The 12,500-nt window shown below is 40.5% G+C and overlaps 2 protein-coding genes across 2 annotated transcripts in view; one reads left to right on the top strand and one right to left on the bottom strand.

Annotated features, from left to right (window-relative positions):
• The window catches only part of twf1a (twinfilin actin-binding protein 1a), a 15,758-nt gene extending 7,224 nt beyond the window's left edge, over window positions 1-8,534 (bottom strand). Inside the window, exons 1-3 of the mRNA XM_056252583.1 lie at window positions 8,429-8,534; window positions 329-406; window positions 74-252 (exon numbers count right to left, since the gene is read on the bottom strand). Coding sequence (XP_056108558.1) covers window positions 74-252; window positions 329-406; window positions 8,429-8,453 — 282 coding nt within the window. The 5' untranslated portion in view covers window positions 8,454-8,534. The remainder of the gene's footprint in view (window positions 1-73; window positions 253-328; window positions 407-8,428) is intronic.
• Window positions 8,535-9,174: 640 nt separating this feature from the next.
• tmem117 (transmembrane protein 117) overlaps window positions 9,175-12,500 on the top strand; it is a 74,320-nt gene continuing 70,994 nt past the window's right edge. Inside the window, exons 1-2 of the mRNA XM_056252582.1 lie at window positions 9,175-9,368; window positions 12,421-12,500. The exon at window positions 12,421-12,500 is cut by the window's right edge and continues 229 nt beyond it. Coding sequence (XP_056108557.1) covers window positions 9,320-9,368; window positions 12,421-12,500 — 129 coding nt within the window. The 5' untranslated portion in view covers window positions 9,175-9,319. The remainder of the gene's footprint in view (window positions 9,369-12,420) is intronic.

Below are 12,500 nucleotides of genomic sequence, written 5' to 3'. Positions count from 1 at the left end.
GTGCAGTGGTGTCTTACGGGCGAGTGGTCAGGTGACCAGGCGATGAAGAGTGTGATGTGCAGTGATGTCTTACGGGCGAGTGGTCAGGTGACCAGGCGATGAAGACCCACTCGTGACCCAGGCTGTTGCTGGAGTCCAGCCGGAAGAGGATGAAGCTCGGCAGATCTTTCTCCAGCGCCGGCAGAAGCAGACGCTCGTAGTCTTCCTCCCAACTACCAGAGCAGGCTTCAGTCATGCCCAGAACCAGCTCCTCTGCACACACACACACACACACACGTCAATTACTCATAATTCTGGGAATATTGAAGTGTTTATGATTATCAGATACCATTTTCTATCACGATCTTCAGGAGTCTGTACTGTCCGTTCCTGGCGCTGCCGAAGACATCCTTCAGCTCTTCAGCCGCTGAGGACGAGAGAACACACACTCAACAACACACTCACATCACTCATATTACTCTGAGGACGAGAGAACACACACTCAACAACACACTCACACTCATATTACTCTGAGGACGAGAACACACACTCAACAACACACTCACATCACTCATATTACTCTGAGGACGAGAGAACACACACTCAACAACACACTCACATCACTCATATTACTCTGAGGACGAGAGAACACACACTCAACAACACACTCACATCACTCATATTACTCTGAGGACGAGAGAACACACACTCAACAACACACTCACATCACTCATATTACTCTGAGGACGAGAGAACACACACTCAACAACACACTCACATCACTCATATTACTCTGAGGACGAGAGAACACACACTCAACAACACACTCACACTCATATTACTCTGAGGACGAGAGAACACACACTCAACAACACACTCACATCACTCATATTACTCTGAGGACGAGAGAACACACACTCAACAACACACTCACATCACTCATATTACTCTGAGGACGAGAGAACACACACTCAACAACACACTCACATCACTCATATTACTCTGAGGACGAGAGAACACACACTCAACAACACACTCACATCACTCATATTACTCTGAGGACGAGAGAACACACACTCAACAACACACTCACATCACTCATATTACTCTGAGGACGAGAGAACACACAATCAACAACACACTCACATCACTCATATTACTCTGAGGACGAGAGAACACACACTCAACAACACACTCACACTCATATTACTCTGAGGACGAGAGAACACACACTCAACAACACACTCACACTCATATTACTCTGAGGACGAGAGAACACACACTCAACAACACACTCACATCACTCATATTACTCTGAGGACGAGAGAACACACACTCAACAACACACTCACATCACTCATATTACTCTGAGGACGAGAGAACACACACTCAACAACACACTCACACTCATATTACTCTGAGGACGAGAGAACACACACTCAACAACACACTCACATCACTCATATTACTGAGGACGAGAGAACACACACTCAACAACACACTCACATCACTCATATTACTCTGAGGACGAGAGAACACACACTCAACAACACACTCACATCACTCATATTACTCTGAGGACGAGAGAACACACACTCAACAACACACTCACATCACTCATATTACTCTGAGGACGAGAGAACACACACTCAACAACACACTCACATCACTCATATTACTCTGAGGACGAGAGAACACACACTCAACAACACACTCACATCACTCATATTACTCTGAGGACGAGAGAACACACACTCAACAACACACTCACATCACTCATATTACTCTGAGGACGAGAGAACACACACTCAACAACACACTCACATCACTCATATTACTGAGGACGAGAGAACACACACTCAACAACACACTCACATCACTCATATTACTCTGAGGACGAGAGAACACACACTCAACAACACACTCACATCACTCATATTACTCTGAGGACGAGAGAACACACACTCAACAACACACTCACATCACTCATATTACTCTGAGGACGAGAGAACACACACTCAACAACACACTCACATCACTCATATTACTCTGAGGACGAGAGAACACACACTCAACAACACACTCACATCACTCATATTACTCTGAGGACGAGAGAACACACACTCAACAACACACTCACATCACTCATATTACTCTGAGGACGAGAACACACACTCAACAACACACTCACATCACTCATATTACTCTGAGGACGAGAGAACACACACTCAACAACACACTCACACTCATATTACTCTGAGGACGAGAGAACACACACTCAACAACACACTCACATCACTCATATTACTCTGAGGACGAGAACACACACTCAACAACACACTCACATCACTCATATTACTCTGAGGACGAGAGAACACACACTCAACAACACACTCACATCACTCATATTACTCTGAGGACGAGAGAACACACACTCAACAACACACTCACATCACTCATATTACTCTGAGGACGAGAGAACACACAATCAACAACACACTCACATCACTCATATTACTCTGAGGACGAGAGAACACACACTCACACTCATATTACTCTGAGGACGAGAGAACACACACTCAACAACACACTCACATCACTCATATTACTCTGAGGACGAGAGAACACACACTCAACAACACACTCACACTCATATTACTCTGAGGACGAGAACACACACTCAACAACACACTCACATCACTCATATTACTCTGAGGACGAGAGAACACACACTCAACAACACACTCACATCACTCATATTACTCTGAGGACGAGAGAACACACACTCAACAACACACTCACATCACTCATATTACTCTGAGGACGAGAGAACACACACTCAACAACACACTCACACTCATATTACTCTGAGGACGAGAGAACACACACTCAACAACACACTCACATCACTCATATTACTCTGAGGACGAGAGAACACACACTCAACAACACACTCACATCACTCATATTACTCTGAGGACGAGAGAACACACACTCAACAACACACTCACATCACTCATATTACTCTGAGGACGAGAGAACACACACTCAATAACACACTCACACTCATATTACTCTGAGGACGAGAGAACACACACTCAACAACACACTCACATCACTCATATTACTCTGAGGACGAGAGAACACACACTCGACAACACACTCACATCACTCATATTACTCTGAGGACGAGAGAACACACACTCAACAACACACTCACACTCATATTACTCTGAGGACGAGAGAACACACACTCAACAACACACTCACATCACTCATATTACTCTGAGGACGAGAGAACACACACTCAACAACACACTCACATCACTCATATTACTCTGAGGACGAGAGAACACACACTCAACAACACACTCACACTCATATTACTCTGAGGACGAGAGAACACACACTCAACAACACACTCACATCACTCATATTACTCTGAGGACGAGAGAACACACACTCAACAACACACTCACATCACTCATATTACTCCGAGGACGAGAGAACACACACTCAACAACACACTCACATCACTCATATTACTCTGAGGACGAGAGAACACACACTCAATAACACACTCACATCACTCATATTACTCTGAGGACGAGAACACACACTCAACAACACACTCACATCACTCATATTACTCTGAGGACGAGAACACACACTCAACAACACACTCACATCACTCATATTACTCTGAGGACGAGAGAACACACACTCAACAACACACTCACATCACTCATATTACTCTGAGGACGAGAACACACACTCAACAACACACTCACATCACTCATATTACTCTGAGGACGAGAGAACACACACTCAATAACACACTCACATCACTCATATTACTCTGAGGACGAGAACACACACTCAACAACACACTCACATCACTCATATTACTCTGAGGACGAGAGAACACACACTCAACAACACACTCACATCACTCATATTACTCTGAGGACGAGAGAACACACACTCAATAACACACTCACATCACTCATATTACTCTGAGGACGAGAGAACACACACTCAACAACACACTCACATCACTCATATTACTCTGAGGACGAGAACACACACTCAACAACACACTCACATCACTCATATTACTCTGAGGACGAGAACACACACTCAACAACACACTCACATCACTCATATTACTCTGAGGACGAGAACACACACTCAACAACACACTCACATCACTCATATTACTCTGAGGACGAGAACACACACTCAACAACACACTCACATCACTCATATTACTCTGAGGACGAGAACACACACTCAACAACACACTCACATCACTCATATTACTCTGAGGACGAGAGAACACACACTCAACAACACACTCACATCACTCATATTACTCTGAGGACGAGAGAACACACACTCAATAACACACTCACATCACTCATATTACTCTGAGGACGAGAACACACACTCAACAACACACTCACATCACTCATATTACTCTGAGGACGAGAGAACACACACTCAACAACACACTCACATCACTCATATTACTCTGAGGACGAGAGAACACACACTCAACAACACACTCACATCACTCATATTACTCTGAGGACGAGAGAACACACACTCAACAACACACTCACATCACTCATATTACTCTGAGGACGAGAGAACACACACTCAACAACACACTCACATCACTCATATTACTCTGAGGACGAGAGAACACACACTCAACAACACACTCACATCACTCATATTACTCTGAGGACGAGAGAACACACACTCAACAACACACTCACATCACTCATATTACTCTGAGGACGAGAGAACACACACTCAACAACACACTCACATCACTCATATTACTCTGAGGACGAGAGAACACACACTCAACAACACACTCACATCACTCATATTACTCTGAGGACGAGAGAACACACACTCAACAACACACTCACATCACTCATATTACTCTGAGGACGAGAACACACACTCAACAACACACTCACATCACTCATATTACTCTGAGGACGAGAACACACACTCAACAACACACTCACATCACTCATATTACTCTGAGGACGAGAGAACACACACTCAACAACACACTCACATCACTCATATTACTCTGAGGACGAGAGAACACACACTCAACAACACACTCACATCACTCATATTACTCTGAGGACGAGAGAACACACACTCAACAACACACTCACATCACTCATATTACTCTGAGGACGAGAGAACACACACTCAACAACACACTCACATCACTCATATTACTCTGAGGACGAGAGAACACACACTCAACAACACACTCACATCACTCATATTACTCTGAGGACGAGAACACACACTCAACAACACACACACATCACTCATATTACTCTGAGGACGAGAGAACACACACTCAACAACACACTCACATCACTCATATTACTCTGAGGACGAGAACACACACTCAACAACACACTCACATCACTCATATTACTCTGAGGACGAGAACACACACTCAACAACACACTCACATCACTCATATTACTCTGAGGACGAGAGAACACACACTCAACAACACACTCACATCACTCATATTACTCTGAGGACGAGAACACACACTCAACAACACACACACATCACTCATATTACTCTGAGGACGAGAGAACACACACTCAACAACACACTCACATCACTCATATTACTCTGAGGACGAGAGAACACACACTCAACAACACACTCACATCACTCATATTACTCTGAGGACGAGAGAACACACACTCAACAACACACTCACATCACTCATATTACTCTGAGGACGAGAACACACACTCAACAACACACTCACATCACTCATATTACTCTGAGGACGAGAGAACACACACTCAACAACACACTCACATCACTCATATTACTCTGAGGACGAGAACACACACTCAACAACACACTCACATCACTCATATTACTCTGAGGACGAGAGAACACACTCAACAACACACTCACATCACTCATATTACTCTGAGGACGAGAGAACACACACTCAACAACACACTCACATCACTCATATTACTCTGAGGACGAGAGAACACACACTCAACAACACACTCACATCACTCATATTACTCTGAGGATGAGAGAACACACACTCAACAACACACTCACATCACTCATATTACTCTGAGGACGAGAACACACACTCAACAACACACTCACATCACTCATATTACTCTGAGGACGAGAACACACACTCAACAACACACTCACATCACTCATATTACTCTGAGGACGAGAACACACACTCAACAACACACTCACATCACTCATATTACTCTGAGGACGAGAACACACACTCAACAACACACTCACATCACTCATATTACTCTGAGGACGAGAGAACACACACTCAACAACACACACACATCACTCATATTACTCTGAGGACGAGAGAACACACACTCAACAACACACTCACATCACTCATATTACTCTGAGGACGAGAGAACACACACTCAACAACACACTCACATCACTCATATTACTCTGAGGACGAGAACACACACTCAACAACACACTCACATCACTCATATTACTCTGAGGACGAGAACACACACTCAACAACACACTCACATCACTCATATTACTCTGAGGACGAGAGAACACACACTCAACAACACACACACATCACTCATATTACTCTGAGGACGAGAGAACACACACTCAACAACACACTCACATCACTCATATTACTCTGAGGACGAGAGAACACACACTCAACAACACACTCACATCACTCATATTACTCTGAGGACGAGAGAACACACACTCAACAACACACTCACATCACTCATATTACTCTGAGGACGAGAGAACACACACTCAACAACACACTCACATCACTCATATTACTCTGAGGACGAGAGAACACACACTCAACAACACACTCACATCACTCATATTACTCTGAGGACGAGAACACACACTCAACAACACACTCACATCACTCATATTACTCTGAGGACGAGAGAACACACACTCAACAACACACTCACATCACTCATATTACTCTGAGGACGAGAACACACACTCAACAACACACTCACATCACTCATATTACTCTGAGGACGAGAACACACACTCAACAACACACTCACATCACTCATATTACTCTGAGGACGAGAGAACACACACTCAACAACACACTCACATCACTCATATTACTCTGAGGACGAGAACACACACTCAACAACACACTCACATCACTCATATTACTCTGAGGACGAGAACACACACTCAACAACACACTCACATCACTCATATTACTCTGAGGACGAGAACACACACTCAACAACACACTCACATCACTCATATTACTCTGAGGACGAGAACACACACTCAACAACACACTCACATCACTCATATTACTCTGAGGACTGTAACCATGAAAACAAACAATCTTTATTCTTTATTAGTCAGAAACAGAGAGAACGTGTTTTCAGACACTGTGACTGATCATTATTTCATATAAACTGTTATTATTTCATATATGATAATAATAGATGATGATGATGATTGAGGTATTGACTATTGAGATAATATTATAATTTACTATTATTAGAATACGTTTTATTTTATACGTTACTTTAATATACATACATACTTTTTATATTATATATATTATACATTTATACATACTTTTTGTCATAATTAGGCCTATGAGTTATGTCATACTTTTTACTTTTCATCTCTTAAGTATGACTAAGAATGTCTTAATTTCGACCTTTTATGTCCTAATTGACTTTTTTCTCTGTTATGACTGTTATGTTGACTTAAGCTAAAAATGACTTACTGTTACAGTTTTAACTTTTTTCTCATAAATATTACTTTTAATGTCATGATTTAGACTTTTTATCTCATAAATATGTCATAATTCTGCCTTTTTATGTCATAATTTCAATAAATATGACAGTATGTCATAATTTCTCCTTTTTATGTCCTAATTCCTACGTTTTATGTCATATCATGAATTGTATGTCATAGTTATGATTTACAAAAAGCATGTTTTATTTCCTGATGAGGCGGAATGGGTTAAACTAACAGTAAGTGTGATGAGGATGTATATTTCAGTATGTTGATATACAGTATGATGATGATATACAGTATGGTGATATTATTATAGGCTGCATATGGCGCGTGAGCGCGCGCGCTGAAGGCGTTGCCCGTGCTCGAGATCACTGAAGCAAAACTCTGCCCATCTTTAAACACTCATACGATAAATAAATCATCAAGATGAAATTATTCATAACGCTGAGATCTGAGGGAAACCACTGCTGGCCGACAGACGCGGTTTATTCACATTTTCTTTGATTTCTCTAAGTGAATCTCGGCGCTAAGTGAGTATGTCGCCGCTCATGCATTATCATCATACAGATTCAGATTTATAAATCATAAAAAAAATTCTCACTCTTACCCTGAATACCCGTTTGATGAGACATTATTTCACTCGGCGGATGATGTTTGGTGACTCTCAATCCCGGAAGAAGGAAGCAGAGCAGCGGTGACGTCACGTGTCTCTGACGCGTCGACCCTCCCTCCGCACTGCGCATGCGCAGACATCATTTTCACTTCTCATTTTTTTGTGTAGAAATACTTTATGTTAGAAATGTTTATTAATACTTCTATGTATATAGCTATTTCGTTTTGTTCTCGTATCTTTATATACTATACCACCTGAAATGCATATTGTGTCTTTGAATATTAAATCATTCAACAACAACAAAAAAAGAGAAAAAAAAAGAATCATTGATGGAAACTTCAATTCCTGCTGTAAAGCAGCTTTATAGAAGTAAACAGTGTCATTATTCAGCTCAATTCAGTTCAGGCTTTTTGTTTTAATCCAATAGTGTCAGTACAATCAGAGCTATAATATTCTGTAATGTATAATTACATAACTGTAACTAATGTTCTAAATATTAATTGTCTTATATTTATTCGAAAATTGCCCTATCCCTCGATATTTAAATAAATAAATACACACATTTGTTTATATAGTCCTTTATTCAATACGCTTTATTCACTGTAAAAAAATATATTGTTGCAAATATTATCAGTATAGTTATTTATTAATATTATTGAGAAAAATATTATTATTAGAGAGAGAGAGTGAGATGTCTGTCTCCATGTTGTGGTCTCTGTGTTTTGCTCATGATGATTATGATGTTTTGTTTCTGCTTCTGTAATCGCATGTGGCGCGCGGACGCTTTGAATGACGCGCGTGAAATCAGACGCGTTGAACGAGCGGCGCGCGAAGGATTATCATCATCATCATCATCATCACTGATGTCGGAAGGAAAGCACTGATATGGCGATGGGATCTGAATCTGAATCTGAATCTCCGCACGACTGTCTGCGTAAGACTCTTTACATGTGTTAAGATCATCTCTCTGTGTGTGTGTGTGTGTGTGTGTGTGTGTGTGTGTGTGTGTGTGTGTGTGTGTGTCGCTCATGGAACATGCTGGAAAACTGTGTGTTGCTCCTGCTTTGATCCCGACGCACGTGCTGAGGTTAATGAGCGGCTCCCATTTACACTCATCCACCTTTATTCATTGCATATTATGTGCACGCGTCATGCAAAGATATCATACGTGCCTATTATTTTGTTGCTGAGATTGATTGTTTTGACATGTGATTTTTGTTGTTTAAGGGAAGAGTTTCAGCGTTGCACAAGAAGCCATGAATGTAAACATAACCAAAACACACACACACACACTTACCGAGAGATAGATAGATAGATAGATAGATAGATAGACAGACAGACAGACAGACAGACAGACAGACAGACAGACAGACAGACAGACAGATAGATAGATAGATATATTATTTACTGTATATGAAATATTTACTTAAATAGACATTATATTCTTATATATTTTGACATTTGGTGAAAACATGGACATTTGGACACACACACACACACACACACACACACACACACACACACACACACACACACAGGCTAAATGAGTCCAGCAGCACATGGTTTCTGAGCAGGCGGTTATTCCAGAACTCTTGCATCATCATCGCACGCTCATGTCAGATATTATTAGCCATTGAGCATTTGTGTGAAATGTCTGTCTGAATGTTTGCTTTGTTTGTCTGTCTGTCTGTCTGTCTGTATTTGTGGTTGTCTGTCTGTCTGTATTTGTGGTTGTCTGTCTGTCTGTATTTGTGTTTGTCTGTCTGTCTCTGTATTTGTGTTTGTCTGTATGTTTGTCTGAATGTTTGTCAGGTATGTTTGTTTTGTTTGTTTGTTTGTATGTTTGTTTGTCTGTCTGAATGTTTGTCTGAATGTTTGTTTGTCTGAATGTTTGTCTGTCTGAATGCTTGTCTGTATGTTTGTTTGTATGTTTGTTTGTTTTGTTTGTCTGTCTGTCTGTCTGTATTTGTGTTTGTCTGAATGTTTGTTTGTCTGTCTCTGTCTGTCTGTCTCTGTATTTGTGTTTGTCTGTATGTTTGTCTGAATGTTTGTCAGGTATCTTTGTTTGTTTGTTTGTCTGTCTGAATGTTTGTATGTTTGTTTGTCTGTATGCTTGTCTGTATGTTTGTTTGTCTAAATGTGTGTCTGTTTGTCTGTCTGTCTGTATTTGTGTTTGTCTGAATGTTTGTTTTGTCTGTCTGTCTGTATTTGTGTTTGTCTGTCTGTCTGTCTGTCTGTCTCTGTATTTGTGTTTGTCTGTATGTTTGTCTGAATGTTTGTCAGGTATGTTTGTTTTGTTTGTTTGTTTGTATGTTTGTTTGTTTGTATGTTTGTTTGTCTGTCTGAATGTTTGTCTGTCTGAATGTTTGTCTGTCTGAATGTTTGTTTGTCTGAATGTTTGTTTGTCTGAATGTTTGTCTGTCTGAATGTTTGTCTGTATGCTTGTCTGTATGTTTGTTTGTTTTGTTTGTCTGTCTGTCTGTATTTGTGTTGGTCTGAATGTTTGTTTGTCTGTCTCTGTCTGTCTGTCTCTGTATTTGTGTTTGTCTGTATGTTTGTCAGGTATCTTTGTTTGTTTGTTTGTCTGTCTGAATGTTTGTCTGTCTGAATGTTTGTCTGTATGTTTGTTTGTCTGTATTCTTGTCTGTATGTTTGTTTGTCTAAATGTGTGTCTGTTTGTCTGTCTGTCTGTCTGTCTGTATTTGTGTTTGTCTGTCTGTCTCTGTATTTGTGTTTGTCTGTATGTTTGTCTGAATGTTTGTCAGGTGTCTTTTTGTTTGTTTGTCTGTCTGAATGTTTGTCTGTCTGAATGTTTGTCTGAATGTTTGTCTGTCTGTATGCTTGTCTGTATGTTTGTTTGTCTAAATGTGTGTCTGTATGTCTGTCTGTCTGTATTTGTGTTTGTCTGAATGTTTGTTTGTCTGTATGTTTGTCTGAATGTTTGTCTGTCTGTTCGTCTGTCTGTCTGTATTTATGTTTGTCTGTATGTTTGTCTGTCTGAATGTTTGTGTAAATGTTTGTCTGTCTGTATGTTTGTCTGTCTGTCTCTGTATTTATGTTTGTCTGTATGTTTGTCTGTCTGAATGTTTGTGTAAATGTTTGTTTGTCTGTCTGTATGTTTGTCTGTCTGTCTGTCTGTCTCTGTATTTATGTTTGTCTGTATGTTTGTCTGTCTGAATGTTTGTGTAAATGTTTGTCTGTCTGTATGTTTGTCTGTCTGTATGTTTGTCTGTCTGAATGTTTGTCTGTCTGTCTGTCTGTCTCTGTATTTATGTTTGTCTGTATGTTTGTCTGTCTGAATGTTTGTGTAAATGTTTGTCTGTCTGTATGTTTGTCTGTCTGTCTCTGTATTTATGTTTGTCTGTCTGAATGTTTGTCTGTCTGTCTGTCTCTGTATTTATGTTTGTCTGTCTGAATGTTTGTCTGTCTGTCTGTCTCTGTATTTATGTTTGTCTGTATGTTTGTCTGTCTGAATGTTTGTGTAAATGTTTGTCTGTCTGTCTGTATGTTTGTCTGTCTGTCTCTGTATTTATGTTTATCTGTATGTTTGTCTGTCTGAATGTTTGTCTAAATGTCCGTCCGTCTGTCTGTATGTATATTATGTGACCTGGATGTTTTTATGAAATTCATCCATTAGTGTTTGTTTTGGACTGGTGCTTGTGTAGACTGTGATTCGGACGATCTAAATCATTATTTCATCCAGAAAAAAAATGTGTTTATCTTTTACTCACGCAAAACAAAATGAGATGACACAAAATGAGATGATTCGCTGAATGTTCACGCTGCTTTACATTGAAAGCAAACAGCTCTAAAAAAAACAACAACATACAAATATCATAAAGTGTCTCTTGTTGTGTTTCACGGCACAAAAGAAAGTCATGTGGGTTTGGAACGACACGGGTGAGTAAGTGCCGGTTCTCTGCTGATTTATAATATGAACTGCAGGCCTGTGTTTGAAGCGTGTGTGTGTGTGTGGTGTCTCTCAGGTGGACGGTGTCTTGGGTTCCTCCGACAGATGGAGGTTTACTCCAAGTTCCGCTATTATTTCCAGCACCCGTGGTCCCGT

The sequence above is a fragment of the Rhinichthys klamathensis genome, unplaced genomic scaffold (assembly GCF_029890125.1).
Source record: "Rhinichthys klamathensis goyatoka isolate OS25496 unplaced genomic scaffold, OSU_Roscu_1.1 h1tg000096l_1, whole genome shotgun sequence".
In the NCBI taxonomy this organism is placed as follows: Eukaryota; Metazoa; Chordata; class Actinopteri; order Cypriniformes; family Leuciscidae; genus Rhinichthys; species Rhinichthys klamathensis.
The sequence above is the reverse complement of the archived record's forward strand: the minus strand, read 5'-3'. Positions and strand labels throughout refer to the sequence as shown.